The following is a 21884-nucleotide window of genomic DNA, read 5'->3' on the forward strand; positions in this document are numbered from 1 at the left end:
AAAAGAAAAGAAAAGAAAAGAAAAGAAAAGAAAAGAAAAGAAAAGAAAAGAAAAGAAAAGAAAAGAAAAGAAAAGAAAAGAAAAGAAAAGAAAAGAAAAGAAAAAGAAAAGAAAAATCATGTCCATGTTTCTTTAGGAAGTTAAAGGCTCTCAGAACACCTAAGGTGGGCAGGCTCAGCGTTCATCACCACCTAGTAAAATCTTCCCAGACTATTCCTGCTTATATTCTCATGCCTTTAAGGCAAACTAATTTTGAATTTAAGATGTGAATTCAGTGCAGATTGATAAAATTACCCTAAACCTATGTGTAGACATACTTTACTGAAAGTTGTAATTCCGTTTGCTTTATTTTTGAAGTTAAATAGGTTACACTGAACAAAGATGATTTTGATTCTGAATGATGATCCACCCACAGTCCAGTGCAGTTTAACTAACACAGCTCAAAAGGTAAGTACCTTAATTCCTTTGATGATCACTATGAAGACTAGATTTTATTTAGCATCACCCTTCAGAATAAGGAAGGCCTGTATCCTTGCTGAAGAAAACAGTTAGGATACTGTATGCATGCAGCACATACTTTGGGAATATTATGTGTTCATATTTTAAGGCACTCATAAATCTTACAGTTAAGCACAGAGAATTTGTTTCAGAAGAAAACTCATATGAGGTGCAAGCTGCTTCTGAATTTTTTTCTGTCACTTCAGGAAAAGGGACTCTTGCAAAGACAAGAAACATCTCATTATTAGATTGACAAAATGGAAGGACTGAAGAACAGATCTGGTAGGCACTGGATTCTCAGATGTCAGTTTTCTGTCAGTGATTATTCTTCAAGGATCGTGTGGATGCATTCTAATCTATGTGAAGTTCATGGCAGCTTTATTTCTACAATCTGCACTCTACTTATCGAAGGTGACAGTAGTTACTTTTGCCTTTTCATGTCCACAGTAACTCACCTACTGTGAAAGTCAATGCCTGTGCTAGCAAGTTGGTTTAAATTAGGATAACGTTTTCCTCCCACATTAGTTCCATTTTAGTATTTTTATTATGCCTAGTGACATATAACTACAATATCAGAACTCCAACCCAGTCAGTACTGGGACTGCACAGCCCTAGAATTTACACAAATTATTAAGAAATGTGGCTCTTACATCAAAGACTAGGATATTTAAGAGAATGAGGGATTCCCCTGCTGACTGTGAAAGTGGTTAGCAATTTATTAGCTAAAAACCATCAAGCAAGATCTCTTTCATTATATGTCAGGTCTACCTGATAATCAATGAAAGCCATGTACAGCAGCCCAAGAATAAGAAGGATCTATATTATCACGACTATATATTTAATAACCAAACTCCAGAGCCACCATCTTCTGCACTCAGATTCCTACCAGCTGCACACTATCTGTCCTAAAATGTGGAACATGAAACAACCATGTGAAGTGTTATTAGTAAATGCTGAACAAGAAACACACCAGAGATTAAGCAAGCCTTCTCTCGGTGGCATTAACTAAAACAATGTAGCTCATAAGGGCTTAATATTAAATTAATAACATTCTAGTAACACGAAGCAATATGTAGACGTTTGTTTAGTGTTGGCAGAAGGTGTCACCTGAAGTACAGGTCTTTTGAACGCTTAAATTTTGGACATCTCCACTGTGAATCCTCTTTACAGTCCTGAAAGTAATGGCTAGGGAGCTCCACTAATTGCTAAGGCTCTCAGAAAAATTATCATTTAACAAGAATTTACAATTGTAGGTGAATATTAACTTAAAAGAAACATAAAAGGAACATCATTATAATGCTGGAATATCTAAGAGAGAGGATTTATTAAATGGTATTTGTGGTTTGGTGAATCTGTTCTTTTAATGTTTTATATAATGGTGACCTATCTGTGAAGTTCTTAAAATGTAGCAGTAATTATTAAAATAATGGACGAATAAAACCAGACCCTTTTTTGTAGGATCGAAGTATAAGAAATTATTAACCGTATCTAATGATGCTTAGACCGTACTATGAGCTAGAAGCTAAAAAGAAAGGAAAATCTTTGATAATTGTCCCTTGAATATTCAGGGCAGTGCTATTGGGAATTATCATCTATTAGAGAGCCTAATGTTCCATTTCCATCAGGTTACTTTTACTGGCTTACTTTTGACAAATATCTACTGCTGATGGTCACATTGCAAGGACTGATCTGAAATTTAAGTTCATATTTAAGTAATAAAATATTGCACACATTTACTGTAACAGTTATTCACTTAATTGGGTACAATGCTGATGTTTTCAATTTTACTTCAATGTGCTCTCAAGTCATGTAACTTCAATACATCAAGTTGGTGTATTTTACACAAAACCTTTTTGAATGCATTACTGCTTTCAATTTAACATTTTTAACTGAATTCTTGAAATGACTTTGAAATTGCATTCCTTTGCATAAGCTCAGAAATATTAATGAAGCCTCTCTAGCCTCTTGTGGATTCAACAATTAATGCCTCACCATGGCTTCTGAACAACTTCCAAGCCACAACCAACCACTACCCCACCCCCAATTTCTAACTTTTCAAATACACTCTTTAGCTATCCCTACTGCAGTACATGAGCATTATAAATTGTCTGTGTATTTGATTACTTGGTTCTAGCTACATGTTTTGAGTCAACAATGTATGTGACAGATTTGGGGTATTAAAAATAGCAGAAAGCATAAACTTATGAAAGATTTATGTGTTTTCTAAGGCTACCCATGGAATGAATGTCACTGCCAAAATTTAGCTGGTTTTACAAAAGCAAAATGTCTGCTAGCTTTACAAATTTCGGTTCTTCCTCCAGTCTTGCTAAAGCAAGGCTAGCTTGAACTGAAGAACTGAAACTGTATTACAAAAAGGTCCTCATTTAACCCTGTATCAATAGAATGAGAAATACGGGAAAATCAGGTTAGGCAGATGACTTGGAATGGAAAGGTAATTAAGTACATATGGCCAACTTGCCACATGAAAGAAAAGATAGGGTGTTTCAGTGTCAAAGATTAAAATAAAAAGGATTACAGAGAAGAGCGCTTAGGCTAAATTCAACAGATCATTTAAGTGTAGGAGTCATCCCATGTAATATGGTAGGACCCCTCCACCGCACAATGTGAGGTTGTACTGGGTCTGGCTGAGCCAGAAATAGTTTCCCCTATAGCATCCCCCATGGTGCTGTGTTTTATGTTGGGAGCTGGCAGGGTGTTGGTAGCACCCTGGTGGTGTGGCTACTGCTGTGCAGGGCTTACATAGCACCAAGGCTCTTTCCAACATTTCCCCCCCAGTGGGACGGGGTGGTCAAGATCTTGGGAGGGGACACAACCAGGACAGCTGACCCCAACTGACCAAAGGGATATTCCAGACCATGTGATGTCTGCTGAGTATAAAACTGGAAAAAAGGAGGAAAGGGGCAGGGTCACCCTTGGTCCTCCGAGGCAACCACTACGCGTATCAGAGCCCTGCTCCCTGAGAAGGCCCGACCGCCTCTTCATGGTAAGGAGAGAATAAAGCTGTTTTCTTTTTTTTTGCTTCTGCAGGTGGACCTTTGCTTTGCTTTTTCTTATATTAAAACTGCTTTTGTTTTACCCACAAGGATTAGGTTTTTTTTTCCCTATCTTATTTTCTTTCCCCTCTTTGCCCTGTTGAGAAAAAAAGGTGGAAGCAGGGGGAAGTGATAGAGTGACTTGGTGGGTACCTGGCATTTATCCACTGTTAAACCACCACAGAGGTAAAGGCAGAGGCAGTCCCACTGGGTTCTGTGAGGCATAACTGAAAAAAAAGGTGCTCATGTATAAGTGACTTCCTTGCAATTCAAAAGCTTCAGGTCAAACGTGTGTTAGTGCTCTGCAGAAGTATGGATGAAAGTATAGTCATACAGAAAAAAAACAAAGTAATCTTCTGTAATGTGGAAAAAACAGGAAAAAATACTTATGCACATCATATTCTTCCTCCAATCCACCATAAGTTTACCATAGACATTTATGAAAGTTAATCCTCTTAAAGTAGGGTATTTGTAAATGCTGTATGAGCTCAGCAGAGAGTGCAGCAGAGTGGGAATGAAAGGCAGCCTCTAACTGCATAAATTGCTCTATAAATGACCCAAGAAAGGCTGTGAGAAACATGGAGGCAGAAAACATCTACCACACTGGGTTTCATTCAATGAGCATGTTTTCCTCAGCATGAACACAGGATTTATTCATTTTTACCACAAGCCCTTTCTAAGATATGATTTCAAAGCAAATCCCCTTTTCTGCTCTGCTGAAAAGATTTATTTTATTGATGGTGAGAGATGGCTTAGGAATAGAAAGTTTCCTAAAAAATATAGAAAATTATTAAATACATACTCAAACATATAAACATCTAACTTAAATCTTAATTTTTTATATTTGTTTTCTATCATGTATAAATTCCAGACCAAGGTAAACTTATTCATTATTGAACAAGCTTTAAATATTGTTTCCCTCTATGCTGAATCATCTGTCTTTTGCAAATACGTTGTCAGTTATCTTTGTTTTTCTCAAAAGCATTCTCAGTCTCAGTTTCTCCTGCATGGTTGAGTTCTTGTCAAAAAGAGTAGCTTCCTGTGAGTTGGCCTATTTTGCCCATGTCTCCAAAATGTTTCTATTACTTTTTTTACGGTGAACAATTTTTCTTGCAAATAAGCATCAAATTGACAGTTCCTTTAAAAGTTATGAAGAACAGTTTTTCCTTTTCTGAATATCTGGTGTAGGTGTTTATGTCATCTTAGCAATGGATGGCGCTGCAATTTTCATTCATGTCTATTTCTCTCCCAAAATGGAGCAATCCCTGGAACCCCCCCCCATCTATTGGTTTATGCATTACTATATATGTCTAGGCAAAGACGGAGTTGATTGCCAAGGTGCATACCCACCTGTTCTTCTATTATCAGTTTTGCTTTTGTACACAACTATTAAATTGTACAATTAAATCTGATTTAACTGTAGCCTAATGGAGTCATCGTAAAAGCATCTAAACACAATATAAAAGTCTTATTATGTGTAGCCATATTGGATCTGATAGTAAAACCAAAATAATCTGCCTTCAAACAAGCGCAAAACAGCACAAAGTAATTTACCATGAATTTATCAATAATATTTAAGAAATAATTTGCATGAAACTGTAGGTGTTCCATTACACACACACACACACACACACACACACACACTTGCATATGATTTTAACTGTATATTTAGAGGCAATCTAAGGCTATGACAATCACCTCCTAACCTGTCTGTGGCTTGGAAGAAAGATTTGGCTTAAACTCAGCAACCAGTGCTTTGGTTAGGATGCATACATTTAGAGGCTTTTGGGGACTAAGTTTATCTTTTTCTATATATCAATTCATGTTATTATTTTCACTGCAGTCAAATAAATGATTTTCAGCTGCAGCAGCAGCACTAATAATATAACCACTCTGCTGAGCTTCTGACACATACTGACTGTCCCAAAGAGTTTCTAAACGATTAAGCACACTGATTAGTTTGGAAATAATAGCTACCTGTCTGAGGTCATTTAGGTGCTGAGCAGAACTGTTGTTGGAGCCCGAGCCTGTTACTTCCAGTTTCTACATTCTGCATACTTTCTTTCATCCTTCTTCTCCAGGGAGAAGCAAACTGAAGTCTGGCCCTTTGTGTGTACCAGCAGTTCTCAGTTATTAAAGCCTAATGTTTTATTAAAGAGTCCATCTATCCACTAAAGAGCTACTGGAGTTCTATCACAGGAAGAACACTTTGGCATTTGTTCCATTTCTCTGTGGTATCAGCACACACATATCTCACCTCTGTTTCAGTGAAGGATTATACAGCACTAAACATTACCCAAAATCTGAGACGGGCTGTTACAACAACAGAGATTGACTAACCTCCTGTTGCTGACTGAAATTACCACTGAAGACAAAAGGACTGATAGCAGAGGCATCCAAGGGTTGTGAGAAGACCTACAAAATTTGTTTGCCTGATAAAACAGTCCTGCAACTTCCTTATTATTCCAAAGGGGCCAACTCCAGTGGCTCTATTACCTCTAAACTACAATTCAAGCCTCTTCTAAGTGGCCTGGCACAAACTGCACACTGTGCTTGGACACAGAAGTGGCACGTGGCCACATTTTGAATTATATAGATAAAAAAGAACACAGATAGAGAGGAGCATTTTATAATCAAGTTCTACTTCAGGGAAGCACAACTGGCAGGCAGGACAGATGCTCAGATTTCAGGCCTGGTTTAAGTTTTTACAGGTATCACCTTCAAGAAAATACTTGTAAGTAGCCAAACTTTCCCCTCTTGGCCATGTTTGAAGCTATTGTCTTGATGAAGAATATTCCTGACAGTCAACAAAGTTAAAAAAAATGACAGGGATGAAAGGTCATGAAGTTTAACATATCTGAAAAGTCCTTAAACAACGGCATCAGGAGAGGCTCTGGGGAGAGACGCTGGTGGCTGGCATTCTCAGCCTTCACCCTATTCCAAGTACAGGATACACATTATTAATAGGACCCAAACATTTACTAACACAAGACAATATAGTCCATGTTATAGCATCATTTAAATCAATCTGGTAACAGAAGCTGGCTTGGACTGCAGCAGCTCATTTGCCAAATAGCATATCTTAGTCTGAGTGTGACAGCAGAGCTCCAATACCTGCACAGGGCTCTTATCAAAGCCTGGATGAAATTTATGATGCTGTTCTTGATCTGTACAGCTCTAAATTACATGGGACCTGTCTATCTAAGGGACCACATCTCCCTGTGCCATGCTGCCACAGCTGCTGTCAGCATAAAGACTCATGCCAGACACATTTGGTATTAAAGAAGAAAAAAAAAGTGAGTTGTCAGCAAGACTGACTCACTAGGGGACAGGCTGCTTTGCAATTTACTCCCACCTTTGGTTTGAAATAGCTAAGATCTATTGACCCTTAAAGCAGGCTAAAAGGTACACTGGTCTCTCAGGAACACTATCAAGAGTGGTATTTTTAGACACATCTGAAAACAATGCTTGCTTTCCAACTCCTGATTATTTTCCTTTTGTTAGGATTATGAATAGGAAAATAATCTGAATTCTTTATCTTTTGAAACACTGTCCTTTAATCCAACACCTTCACAAATCAGACCCCAGAATAGGCACATTTTACTAAAACAGAATTTCAGATACCAGTATAGGAAAAAAAAGCTCAGCAGAGGTACTCTGATAGTTATTCTTTATCTGCAGAAGGGATGCCATCTATTTTGTTTAAGTGCTGACCTTTCTCTAGTTTAGTTTGATAAAGGATACAGGTAACAGTATGCACATATATGTTAGTTTGATGAGACCTCTGAGGAGGACCAAAAGATGTCTGCAGTTAAACTGAACAGGCAGACAGCTATTACACTCTTTCAAATAATCTTTTTGTGCTTCACTTGCCTACCCCTAATTGCTCCAGTTAATTAGTGCTAGGATACAAGCCTTAATGGTAAATGTTAAAAAAGACAAAGCTGTTCTGCAGAAGGGGAACAGCCTTTTCTGAAGCTATCATCTAATGGGTATCTAATTCTGATGTTAGCTCTATTTTGCAGGTAAAATTATGAATGCCAATTCCACAATAAGGCATTCACATTTTTTCCATGTGGTTACAAGGCTGTAAACCCAGATCCTAGTAAGATTGCTTCACTTTTCCAACCTTATTACAAATTATAAATAATGATTCTTTGGGGAGCAGAAAATTTCCTAAGGAATCAGAAGGGAATTTCTCAAAATACAGATTTCTAGTAATAAAAGTAAGTCGTCTTATATAGAAACCAGAAATAAAGTAAACACATTTGTGAGTAGTTAAAGAGACGATTTGTTCAGTTATCACCTACAGGAATGAGTTCTCATACATTCCTATCATAGTGATTAACATCCACAACTGGATCTTTTCCATTACTCACTAGCAAATCAATTGTTTTCACATCTGCTTATAGCTCATATTTCCCTAAAGGATCTCAAGGATTATACTGGTTTTCCACTTTCCAATGTACTGTCTGACCTTTTCCCTCAAGGCCTTGCACAATTCACTTCAGTCAATCACTTCTCATTGATTGTTAGCGCTTGCTCATTCCCCATCTATGTTTGCTTTATCGTATATAGTTTGTTTACGATTGTCAGGGGTTTTTTTTAGCATGTCCTGTCATCCACTTGCTGCTCTTTCCACCCTTGTTGCTTTAGACTTCTTACTTAGCTTTATACTTCTGATCTGTTCAACTTCCAGTTCAAGTCTAAATTCCATCTTCCCTTAACTTATCCTTTCTTTTGTACAATATCTGTGTACTCAAACTTCAGCTTTCAGCTGAAGTCTCCACTTAAGACCTTACATAAAGTGCTGTTCTTTTATGATGTTATAGGGTTCTAGCAAAAATCCTTTCTTGGTTTATAATTTCTCCTGACACTTCTGTTTTGTGTTACACATAGAATTTAGCTCTGCATACACTTCCTTCTAAGGAAGAAGCAAAGAGGAGAGTCCCTGGAAACATTTTTTCACAATTCATCCAAAGTCAAATCCTGTCTGGTTATCCAAAGATTCACCTACTTTCTGCAGGGCACAAACACTGGCTCATTTGCAGCTGCCATCTTAGCTTTCTTCACTTTGTAAAGACTGACATGCTGAATCTTGGAAACTGCAATCATTTCAATTCTTGGGCTTATTTTCCCTCCAAAGTTCTGCAGTAGGATCAGATAACTGCTCCCTGTTGCACCAGCACAGAAGAAATGTTGACCACCTATCTCCTTACATTCATTCAGTAGTCAGTCTTAACTTTACATACAGGATACAATTATTGGAGATCCCTCTTTTCTAGTTGGCCCTTTCACTCATCACAGCAGCTAAGAATTGCTCTGGTCCTCTTAGCAATAACCAGACATCATTAACCAGCAGAGGCTACATACAATCAGTGCTATCAAGATGACTGCCAAAATCTGACTGAGAACTGGGGTCCAGGAAACTTCAGCAAAGATTTCAAGTGAAATTTTTGCTTTTAATGCAAGACTTTCAGCTGGAAAATCATCAATTCACTTGATGACAATATCAACCATTCATCTGATGGGAAACTTGGACTTAAAGCTGCTCTAAAAGTTCCCATATAAAAGCAGAAAAGGATTAATATAAAAAGTCAGGGTTTAAAGCAGGAGTAGCTTGGAGGAATATCTCCCAGTCCTTTCTTTTCTTGTGATTCTCTGTTTTCTCTGACCATTCACCCTCTTATTGTCTCATTTTTTGGACACCATGATCCTGAATGAGGAACATTGATGCCAGTTTATTGAGCACCTAGATGATGAGCCAGTAATGACAAAAAGCCTTCTTTCTACCAATGAACTTCTACAATGTACCGACCCATGGCACATTCAACACAGAACAAAAAGAGACATCCTTAGAAACCTTAACAATAGGTCTGTAGGGATAAAACAGTGCAGCTTTACAGCAGCTTTCTGCTTAAGATCCCACTAATACACGCGAGATGCCAAGAAAGTCACGCACAGTCCCTATCAGAAAGGAGGGGGAGCTAATAGGAGAAGATTCAGTAGAGAGAAACGGCTGGTGCTAAATACTCCCATCCACACTATACACATTTTAAAGGGGCATATTTCCAACTAGTTCTGGTCTGGATCAGACCAGAATGCACAGTAGAATGCACACCTTTTCGTGTCTGATGTGCACCCAGCGAGCTCCCTGAATGCACTTTCCCTTTTAGTTTTATCTGAAAGGAATCCAATCCACATGCTCCAAGATTGTTCCGCACTGTGAAGCAAAGCATGGTGAGCAGGAATGACTGAAGTATTTAAAAGCACACAGGTTGATGCTCGTGTCTTGAAATGAACTGAAGAAGCTAAAATTCTAAACGCCATACATCACTGACATGTATATTGAATTTTTGACAGTAAGGAAGAGCCAGTGAGTTTGCAGCATCCTTCTGCCCTTACACCTTGCCAGCAAAACAGACCCACAGAGCCAGTAACCGCAGAGTCCAGCAGCACAGAACTTCTATGCCAGGAATTCTGAAATAACTTACTTGTCCTTTTCATCAGTCAGCATGCTGTTGCTGTTAAGCCGATCACTTCACAACAGTGTCAACCCAGAAATAAAATTATTTAAGTAAGAACTGGGGATAGGAAACATGTCATGTAACTCTTTACTAAAAGCAGGTGGAGATTTTGCCAGGCTGTTTTCCCTACTGAGACTCTTTATGGGTTTTCCCAAATATAAATAAACCAGAATGGTAAATGTCAACAGGTGCTGAAGTCATGATGCAGAGTTTCTCCCAACCACTGGCTGCCAATTAATGATGCTGCAAATGTAATGCGAGCAGGACTGACCTATCTGAAATTTCAAATCAGCTTTCTCTTTACTACAAGTGAAACTCCTTATGCTGGGAGCAGAAAAGGAAAGCTCTCCATCTCTTCCTTTTTCTCTACTCTGAAATTAAACGAAAAAGGAAACCTCCCTGTTGAATCTCCTCCCCATTTCAAACCACTCACAAGAATATGTGGGTATAGATGTGTGGGTGGATGTTTGAGAACAAGGCATGTTCCTCCTCACAACTGTATGCTATGGTAAGGTTAGTTTATTATCTTTCATGTCTGACAACATGTAAGAAAACAAATTTAATTTTCTGAAGGGTGCTGGCTTTATTTGAGAAAGGCAAGGGGAATTCAACTCACCATCTGCAAGAACTGCTTCATAGATGTAAGACAAAGAGTCTTCAGGATTTTCATTCTGTGGCTTACCTAGGGAGAAAGAGCAATTCTTTAATGGTATCAACATAAATATCTGTAACTGGTCATCAACTCTGATGACAGTGATCATCACTTCATTTATTGCTTCACAGAATGTTTAGCTTACTCTAAAGAAGATATTGGCATTGGAAATCAAGATGAGAAAAAGACAAAAAGAAAGAACTGCAAAAATAAGAGAGTCAAGAAAACAAATGGACAAGCAACCTAAGCCCTCAGAAATAAGGAAATACCATTACAGCAATTTCCACTTTCTTCTTTTAGATTAAATTCTGTATGCTATTTTAGATGTAAGATATTTTAAAGCTATGGTTTTGCAGATAGAAAAAATAATTTAAAAAATAAAATCCAAGGGCTAATGGAGAGGAACAAGCCTAGAGAGATCTTTACATGGAACAGTATTTATGTGTTTTCAATAAACATCACCGTGACTGACTTTTTCAATTTAGTATAGTAGGTAAGAAATATAGGGTTGAAGAAGAAGAGAAGTTTCCCTGACAGTAAATAGAGCAAAAAGTCAGAGAGAAGTTAAGCAAAAGGAAGGAGAATGGAATCATGTGCAGGAAAATGAGAAATGGAAAACGGATGCAGAGGCTTGGAAGACAAGACAACTGTGCAGGGCTCTGTTTGATAATACAATAAATCTGGCTAGAGCTCTCAGTAATGGGTCAAAAAAGTAATGGCCATGTTATCTAAAGCACTGGTCAAATATTTTAAAAACTCTGGCTTAATAACTACCATGAGACTTTGTCATATTATGCAATATCTGTCTATGCCACTCTTTATGTTGGATCAAGTTAGCACCTGTTTTTCCATATCTGAGGTAACACTGACATAAGAGATATAAGGCCTGCTTGAGCTCCATACTGTGAGATCCAGCTAACTCGACAAACGTGCTGTTGTACAGCATCTGTGGGACCCCGAATGCTGGGTACTCCAGAATTACTAACTAATATTATGACAAGGGCCCAAGACTGAAAAGTAAGTCACTGGATACAGACACCAAGGCTAGGATGAGAAGAAGAGCCTGGGATTATTAAGGTTGCATAAAACCAAACACTCAAAAGCAGTCTTTCTCCTCTGTAGTATATTGTTGACCGTTTCTTTTATATTGATCTGTACCGTGGACAGTGCACAAGTTACACCTACTCTGGCACGGACTTGTGGTTTTGTACTTAAGGAAGGTGTTGTTTACTGTATTCTGATTCAGTTATACTTGTACTAACAAGTGTTGAGTGAATGAGGAGAGGGTTCCAGTGAGAGGAAGGACAGTGATATTAGCTGATTGCTGCTCTAGAGAATTCAGGTAATTTCATCCTGAAGTTTTGAGGCAAAAAGCTAGAAGGCTTTTAAAATATGCTTTTCAGAAGCACTCATTAGTTTTGTATAGCACTTTCTGTGAAAGACCTTACAGCTGACCTGCAGACATCTGAGCAGTCACAAATGCATCTGAAAATAAAGGGAGTTTGAATATGGATGTTAAAAATACTATATAGTCATGTTACGAAAAGTAATGTCTTAGAGTGGTATCAGAAATGGAAGAAATGCTTCACCCTAATCTTTCTAACGACTAGTATGTACAGTGACGGTAAAATAAAATAATGTCTGGACAGCACTCAATACAGAAAAGAGTTCTACAGGAAAGCACATTAAGAAATTAATAATTGTTTTTTCAGAAGGATTTGAATGGCATTCAATACATAAATAATGCAACCACAAACTCAAATACAAAACAAAGTATAAGATAACTGCTAATTAACTGAGCACTATCTATCCTGTGCACTAATGAGGGCAGGTTCTTGGCAGGGGGGTGGGAAGAATGCACCTACATAATTAGAGGCAATCAATGCTATGAACAAGGGTCATAACTAAAGTTTAATAAGCTACTTTGTACTTGTAACTTTTTGACTTTTGAACACATAACTTTGTAACTGTAATATCATTTTCTGGACCAAGTTCTATCCTCATAGCAATTTAGGTAAGTAGAAGAGATATCCTATCAGGAACAAAATCGTATTCTATACAAAAAGAAGTTGTTCTCTTGCTATCATAGTATTTTTTTTCAGTGTGAACTTAAATATGTGTTACACTTCATTTTTTCAGGAATAGGTGATACAATTTTTTAAATCTGGAAAACACCACCCCACCCCCCACCCCTTATTTTATCCTATCTCCAGGAAGCTGACACTAATTTAACATAAATTCATGATGGTGAAACTACAAATAGCAATTTGGTAGTAACAACACTTGTATGCCAGAAAATATACAAAGAAGACATTTCCAGAGGACTTCTCTAGATGTCTTCCAATAATAATTATTAATTCCAATAATAATTTTCAGTAATTGTGATTGGTAACCACAGTGCAAAACCTGACAAGAGTCAATAAAACATCATACAAAGGACATGCAAGACTACAGATTCACACAGCCATTTTGCAGTTCTATCTGCAAAATATCTCCTGGAAATCCTAAACTATTTGTAAGCTTTAGAAATAGCCCCATAACTGCAACTAAATACTGACTGATGACTGTTGTGCCATAAACAAGACATGAATTTGGATGGTGTCCACTTGCAACCTTGAAAGAGCAGACTAATGATGACAAATCCATTAATACATTTTAAAAAATAAAAAATTTATAACCTAAATAAACAACAGTAAAATCACAGTACATTAACTTAATTTAGCACATGCTATTGCAGTAATGCTTATGTTCTAGTCATTTGACTTTTATTATTAATAAAACTTTTTATGAGCTTGTCCTAAATGCTGTTAAAAATCATTCACTTTAAGATATCAAGTGCATTCAGTTTTCCAGGTGTAAGCAGTTTTCATCCAATTAGTATCAAAAACAAGAGTGAAAAAAATCACATACAGGATGCATACAGGTCACCATGACTGGCTAGACAGATTGAAACATGAGCTGCTAGGAAACCTGATTATATAATGACAAAGTCTTCTCTGGATTTTGCAGAAATAAGAGAAGGAAGAACTAACTTAAAACAGTTCAAGCAGCAAGGGATGGCAGTCTCATCATCCTATTTACAGTTGACACCTCCAGGCTGCCACTTCAGTTTTTCTTCTGGTTTGAAATAGCCAGGATCACGTGCCAGATGAAACAAGTTAGTGACATTAACCACATTTTTTTGTTGACAGTCATCCCTGTTACAAATCCCCATCACTGCCCTAGCAACCCAGCAATAATTCTGAGTGGAGATGGAGAAACGCATCATCTCAGGAAGTTTTAGTAATCTGTAATCTTAGCAGCAGTCTCTACAGAGCAGTTCTGGCAGGGCAAAATATAAATGAGGACTATACCATAACATACTTCAGCTAACAAAATGCCCCTTCTGCTCTTCTGCTTGCAATAAATTCATACAGATTATTTTCAGTTTAATAAAAAAGTTTAATTGGCATTTGAGGTGCTCCTCCATAAGCAGATGACCTCACTGCCTTAAAGCAGTGATATATGCACTGTCTGAATGTAAATACATTAAGGAAGGAGGAAAGTGAGGCACAACTGTGTGTTCTCATCTACTGCAACCTCCCCTCCCTACCAGCTTCCCTCTATTTACTCAGGTTTGTGTGTCCGTGTGAGAAATCCTTACAACCAAGACTTTAGTTCACAAACACAGAAAACCATGCTGTATTCACTATTCACAAACAAAACTAAATAATCTAGTGATTATGTTTCCCCTTTAACTTTGGTTCTTGTTAGCACTTTAGCATCATTTCTTTGTAGACTCCAAGTCAGTGTCAAAATTTAGGTGAAACACTTGCTCACTGAAGACAATGATAAAGTTCCTGCTTAAATTACAGGTTTTAGCTCATCAGCACAAGTCTTGCTGACAGCCTAAGAAAATGCATCATCATTGGTTACTCATTTGAGTACCAATGTGAAGTCGATTTTACAGGAGAAAAAGAAAAGCAGTGGATTCAAAATGTGAAGTATTACTTCACTATTCAACATTATACCCAAATTTCTGGTACAATTCCAATAAAATCCATGCCACTGCACTACAAATGAAACAGGAGGCATAAAAGCTTATGGTAAAAATATAGTTATTTATTTCTCTTTTCTGTGACCTGTACAATGGAAATTAACACCATATTTTAAGCATGTTGAAGATTTGCATATGTTAAGCCCTAATTTAAGCTCCCAGCCTATTTGTCCTACATTTACTTATTAGAGACAAATACCCAATACTAGTATCTCATTATTCCAGATCTGTACCTTACTAGTGGTTGCAAAAGTAGTTTCCTTAACATTATTCTTCTTGGTGATGAAAATTGGGTGCAGGTACACTGAATACTTTCTAGGTAATGATCAGAAATTAATGGCATATTGCTGTCTCAGGTAAAAGTTACATATTAATTCTGATAAACTTTCCTGGGCTGTCAAATACCGTGGATACAGTTTTCTATTTGGTTATGTTACTTTATACACCGCCTCTCATTTTTTGGTACAATAGCAAGTAATGAATGGATACATGTAGGTTTGTTGAGCAGTTCTCAACTATCGAATTTTATAGAAGCAGATTCTCTTCATATTTTGGCAAAAGAAGAGGACACCACTGCTTAAAGAAAAGGCTGGAAGTGGAAGTGACAAGGATTGTTTTGTTGAGATGTGAACAATGAAACCTAATAAAACAGCAAGCAACTAATGGATACTTAAGACTTCTGAGCTGTACTGAGAAGTCCCACCAAGAAGTCTCATAGAAGTGTAAGCACACTTTAGAAACAGTGTCACAGAAAATCATTTGTATTAGAAAAGACCTGTTCTCTTTTTGTATCATCAGTGCTGAGGCACAAATAACTACAGGAGGAATTCAGGACATTTAAAGATCTAAGTAACTATATCCAGCTGCAAATATCTATCTATATCTGCAAATCCTCTGCTTAAACATATGGCTAGCCCAAATCTGAAGTGGAAGTATTTCAGGACTAAACAAAAAACCCAGCTATGTCTAGGCTAAAAACCCCCAGGGTCCTGAATTAATATACTGAAAGCATGTCAACTCAATATAAAAAGAGCTACACAGTTCAGCAGACCAAGGGGAAGCTGTAGAAAGAAAAACGGGAAGGAAAAGACAGGTGCAAACAAAATGTGGTTCCTGATTCTACTTTAAGCAATATTAGGGAAAGCTGTTAAAGCAAAGTCAGAATTCTAGAGTCATATTGGTTCATCTTAGATGTTAACATACAATAATAAAATTTATGTGCATTCTACTCTTTCCCAGAGATTTATCTTTTTTTATGACAACATGTCCTTACACAAAATTAAAAACCAACTGTAAATCTGAACGTAGCAGTTTCAAACAGTGAGGCATTTTGTGAACAAGTACTACTAAAGGAATCTCTTGACAACAATAAAAATATCTGCATTCTTCCTCATGCAGAAGGTCAATATAATAAAATTTGTAACCATCCAGGAAACATGTTAGGACAGTTTCCATGTCCCAGTTCTCCCTTTACTCCTCCAAGAACCTGCTCAAATAGGTACGACAAACTCTTCAGATTTTGTGGTTGAATCAAATTACAGGACAAACAAGCTCTCTGCTGAGTACAAAAACCACTGCATCTTTCATTTTATTTAGTTTTATGGAACAATTTAATTAGTGTTGTTTTTTGCCTAGAATTTTTGGCATATATACTACTTTAGAGGAAGAAAGAAGTTTTAACAAAGAGCCCTACCTGCTCCAACATGATGAAATTGGCACCATCTGGTAGGCAAAAGGTTTTGGCATTTAAAATTGGATTTATTTTGCACTCTTTCCATCTCACACTGTAGAGACAATGCAAAGAGAATAGCATCTAGGAGAGAAGAGATAGATGAGAACTTACCTTGCCTAGGAACTCTGCAGAGTATGGAGAAAGCTGCAGTGGAAGGGTGGTGATTACTATCACCTAAACTATGTTGGTATTAACACTTCAGGACTGTGAGGTAATAACCTGATTTAGCATCCATGTTCAGTTGTTCTAACTACCCACAAGCCACTCCTGAGCCCTGGCATCAATTAGACCTAGGATCTCGATGGCCTGCTGTCCTAAGGGATTAACAGAATTTAGCTGTGGTAGTGCACAACAGCGCTGTGCCATGTAATCATTGTAAGTAAAGCACATCATTAATTTTCAGATTTTGGTAGAGTGACAGCTCTTGTTTATACTGAGGAGACAAGGAGGTAGAAATGCATGGAGGAACACGTTAACAGCAATGAACAGTTTAGGGGGAAAAAAGGAACAGAACAGCATGAAGAATGTACACGAAAGCGCTTTCATCACTATCTCCAAAACCTGAAATATAAGGGATGAGGGATAAGCACTGAAAACAATTATAAATGACAGAAGGTGATGATCCATATGAAGAGAGATGGGAAAACTTGTGAGTTCTCAGCTACAGGTATGAAGCAGGGCTTACACCCTGAAGCATCAGGCAGCAACACTGCTCCCAGTACTGGATCTAGTTCAATCAATTGAACTTGCCTGATCCCAGCCACAGTCTATGCATCCCTGGTAAAGATGTCCACACTGTCTGAGGCCTTCAACAACTATTCATTAATTCAGCTTTGTATTCATCTCTGAAGATGCTGATACTGACCACTGCCAATGAAAAGATCATTTGAGCACTTATTAGTCACTTGAGATTGCAATATAAGTAAAATCCCAAGGGCAGATGCAATAAATATTTTTGTGAATGCAAAGACCTAAGCAAAGAACCATCATCTGTCTTCTAGGAAACTGTTTATCTTTGCAGAAAAGTTTGCAATTTCCTGTGCATGAGTCAACTAACTGTCTCTGGGCCCAGTTTCTTCCTGTATATACACATGCATAGTCTAGACCCACTGTTTTCATTCCACTAAAAAGCTGCCAAGGAACTTCAGTCTGAAGCTACATATCAGACACAGTCAGAACTTGTAAACATTACCTCCTGAAGCCAAACCAGGCAACTGTAATTACCCCCAAAACTTTAAGTCTTTGAGATGCTCAAAAAAAGATATAATGAGGAAAATGTTAATAAATACTGAACAGTAAGAAATGTTAAAACAGGAGATGGTTGGAAAAGAGAGTCTAAAACTTAGTTTTGATAGCACTGATCTGATATAGCCAGACAGTGTGTAGACACATTCTGGGCCTTATAGTATGTTTAAGCTTATCTGTTCAAGCACAAAGCAGCAGGCATACGCAGCTAGGTCACTCTAACCCAGCTGGAGTCTCTCTACCATGGTGCTCAAAAGAATATTCTTGATTGTTCATCTGCATCCGAAACCAGGTTAATTTCTGAGTAAAACTCCTGAACTTTCTCAAGCACAAGCTCCCCTGACAGTAAAATGGCAGCTTGCTGGTAACAAAGACATAAGCACAATGTTCTGCTTAGTAGATGATTATCATGACAAAATAGCAAGAGCTAGGAGGAAGTAAGAGACCTAGAGACTACAAAGAAGCAGTAGCCAATATGCTCTAAGAGGAAAACACATAGCCATCTACCCCAAACCTGTGCACAACTTATATCGCGATTCCAAAGTGGCCCGTGCATCTGTCTTTCTAAAGCTATTTCTTGGTTCCATTTGTGCAGCCTTAGTAAGTTAAACTTTGGGTTAAACTAAACTGTGTGCACAGACTTTCCCATTTCAGTACCTCTCACCCTCAGGAGAAGGGTTTCTCTTACATTTCAGAAGTGCTATTTTTACATTAATGCTTCTTTGTAGTTTCCAGGGGTGTGCAAATGCATATAAGCTGGATAGTTGTAGTCCTTCCAGTACAGACTTATTACTTGGGCTGGTGAAAGGGAAGGGGAACTTCTGCTCTTACAGCTTTTGTGTGTCATTCGGGAAATGTTGCCATCCACAAAACTGGGTCTTAGTAATTATTTTTCAGTTTGCCAGATTTATCTAAAAAGATACATGCACTGTCACATTACAGCATTTTGAAAGAGCTGAAGCAGTTTTGTACAGTTTCTGAGATTTTTAAACTCAGGAAACAGAGAAACAAGTGTATGTCAGCTCAACAATCTTACCATTAAGTAGTAATGGTAGATTCACAGGTGTCAGTGGCAGCTTTTAAACTTTCCAGAGCTGTTTCCCTGTGAAAAGGAAGCTGCGCTAAGAGTACAAGTTTCATCACACTTCAGTGACAAATATATCAAACTAAAACTGCTGGACCAAGCTGAAGAGATAATTTCTCCAGAAAATCTGAATTATTGCTTTTTTTCTCTTCCAAATAATAATACAGCTAAGAAAATTTGTTTAATAATCATACAAAATTTTAATATTTAGATTACCTGGTTGAATAATTCCAGCAACAACAGAGAGATATTCCTCGGGCTCCTGATCAGTGGAAATCTCTTTGCTGCCTTCATCTAAGGTCACTATCTCATAAAGAATCTCTGAATTCTCCACCCCACAAAGTAGAATGACCACATTATCCGAAGGTTTTAGAACTTGTTCCAGAAAAAAACTTCTCTTTCGATTCAGGCAGTTAAGAAGTCCACATGATAGTATCAGGAGTTTACATTTGTAACACGGTAAAGTGAATAGCTCCTGGTCCTTGAAAGATGAAGTCTTTAGGTTGTAGAGTAAGATTCCTCCTTCGTTCACTACATGTCCAAAAAGAGATTTTAAATACAGAGCCCACTCTTCTGCTTCTTGTTCATATATCACGAGAATATCCTTCGTATTTTCTAGAGAGAAGAAAACATTTTTAAAAAATAATCAAATGCACTTTGAATCCATTATAAACATCAGAAGACAGATCATTATTTTTCCTTCCTCTTAAAAACTTGAGGTGCTGCAGAAACAGGACAGGTCATTACCTTGAATTGACAACCACCTGCTTATTTCTAGACCAAAGCAGAAAGATCATCCACAGTGAAGCTGATAAAATACCTCAGAATATTTTATGTTTGGAACAGCTTCAACTAGTATTTCAGAAGAAATGCTGAAATTGCAGTTTAGAAATCTGAGCATGTTCATGCATTCTGCTCACTCCTAGATTCTTGAAAAATAGGTGATAATATTAAAAATGCAACGGTTAGCTTTTAATGGCACAAAAGCATATATTTGAACACTGGACATGATCTGACTTCATTAGAAACAGGATCGGTATGTTTAGGATATTTTGGCAGCGTGGTATTAGGATAGTCATTAGTGATCTTTCTTCACTGTCTTTATTCTAAGAAAATTACTTAAGAACCTGACAAAAATTAAATCTCGAACTACATTTTTTAGTTCTGCTTTCCTTTTAAGATGTAAAACATGAATCTAGTAAGAAGACTAATACCCTTCCACAGTGTTACGAGGATGACAGTGTGAAACAGAGGCAACAAGCTGAAACACAGGAGGCTCCCTCTGAGCATCAGGAAATGCTTTTTTTACTGTAAGCACTGGCACAGGCTTCCCAAGGAGGTTGTGGAATCTCCCTCCTTGGAGCTACTCGAAAGGTGCCTGGACAAGGTCCCAGGCTCTAGGTGGCCCTGTTTGGGCAAGGCGGTTGTATAAGCTGGCCTCCAGATGTCCCTTTCATGGTTCCCTTAATCATTTTGTGATTCCGTGAAACCATAAAAAAAACCTGATTTGCTGACCAATACAGTATACATTAAAATGCCAGTGTAGCTTAATACCCCTGGAATAGTTCACAATCACAGCCCTCTGGAGCAACAACAGGAGACACAGGAATAGATACGGCTGCTGCACTTCACCTCCACTGAACTTCACTGTGTCTCCCAGGCTCATGATGGGTCAGGCAACCTGACCTGCACTTGTCTGCAGTGCGCCAGAGCTTCTTTGCAGGTAAGTATCTAAGCTACTTCTTTGTGAATATTAAGAAAAATGGAAATGGTGGGCATACAGGGAGTTAAAATGTTTATTGGGCACACAACGGATCTGCAGAGTGGGATGCACTGTTGGAAGCATAGTACAGATGTAGCTAAGGAGGACAAAAAACTTGTCAAGGATCCCATGTAAGTCCTCATATAGAAAAAGGAACCTGAACCTAGATCTGCAGTCCAGGATTACTGCTTTAGTTAATGGACTTCCCTTCTTTTTTTGAAAAACTTATTTCTAAATTTTGTTCATTCATTCATTCTTTACTCAGGAGATATCTCAAAGTTTACCCAGCTGAAGGCTAACTGAAACTTGCAGAATAGGGACACTATAGATTAGTCTCCTGAGCTCAATACATGTCTATAAACTGCTTGGAGTAGAGCTGCCATCTTTTAAACATTTGTGAACACTCACCCTTTCAGAAAGTTTTCTGTCACAGGAAATCATATAGGGCCATGCTTAATATGGTAGTGGATGATGATATTTCAAGATGACTGACCCTGACCAATACATGAGTGCGGTGGGCGGAGGAAGCAAGCAGCCGATTCAATGTGAATGATAGAGCAAGCTTCAACTTCATTGAAAGAAATCACACCTTATATAAGCACTCTACAATAATCATGCATACTACTCACAAATCTATTGGATACATGTAAAAAGCTACATTATAATATCCCAGCCCCTTGTGGCATTTCAGGTATGCATAAACACCTTCTCTTCTGAACATATTTTTCTCCCAGGGCTGTTAGCTATCACCCCCAAGGTCATAATGTACCTCAGTTTCTCTCTTTGTTAACATAACAGTCCTTTGTTAGCATAACTGTACCCTGGGTTTTTTCCTTTGTTTACCTCAGATGGCTGCAATCAGCTTCTGCAGAGACCCATGGCCTTGCTCTCTGCAAGCCGTTCTCCAACACATTAGAGCAGGGTAATATTTGTCAAAATGTATTTGGAAAGGTGACTGATACATTTTCCATGGTAAAAGCATTCTGAAAAATGCCTGTTTCTGCTGAAATGCTGAAGTTTAATTGTAAAAATAAATAGTAGTGTATTCTCATTTAACTCAGAGGAAAGTTATGTGTTTTATGACATTAGGATAAGCCACTTGCTGCAGTGCTGCGATGTTATTTGTTTTCAGAATCTCATTTGATTTTCTATAAATCTCGCACACACAAAAAAGTAGAAACAAAAAGCTATGAAGCTTGCTGGACAATTTCAAGAGAAGAAATTACATTAACAGAGCTGTAAAGTCAGAAGCTCTTTCAGCCTGACCACAACGTTTCATATCACAGGAAATGGAA

The 21884-nt window shown here is 37.8% G+C and overlaps 1 protein-coding gene across 1 annotated transcript in view; it reads right to left on the reverse strand.

Annotated features, from left to right (window-relative positions):
- BANK1 (B cell scaffold protein with ankyrin repeats 1) overlaps positions 1 to 20493 on the reverse strand; it is a 138849-nt gene extending 118356 nt beyond the window's left edge. Inside the window, exons 1-3 of the mRNA XM_026847935.1 lie at positions 20382 to 20493; positions 19044 to 19442; positions 10695 to 10760 (exon numbers count right to left, since the gene is read on the reverse strand). Of these exons, the coding sequence (XP_026703736.1) occupies positions 10695 to 10760; positions 19044 to 19442; positions 20382 to 20493 (577 nt within the window). The remainder of the gene's footprint in view (positions 1 to 10694; positions 10761 to 19043; positions 19443 to 20381) is intronic.
- Between the last annotated feature and the right edge of the window lie 1391 nt (positions 20494 to 21884).

The sequence above is a fragment of the Athene cunicularia genome, assembly GCF_003259725.1.
Source record: "Athene cunicularia isolate RWA chromosome 4 unlocalized genomic scaffold, athCun1 chr4_part2, whole genome shotgun sequence".
NCBI lineage: Eukaryota > Metazoa > Chordata > Aves > Strigiformes > Strigidae > Athene > Athene cunicularia.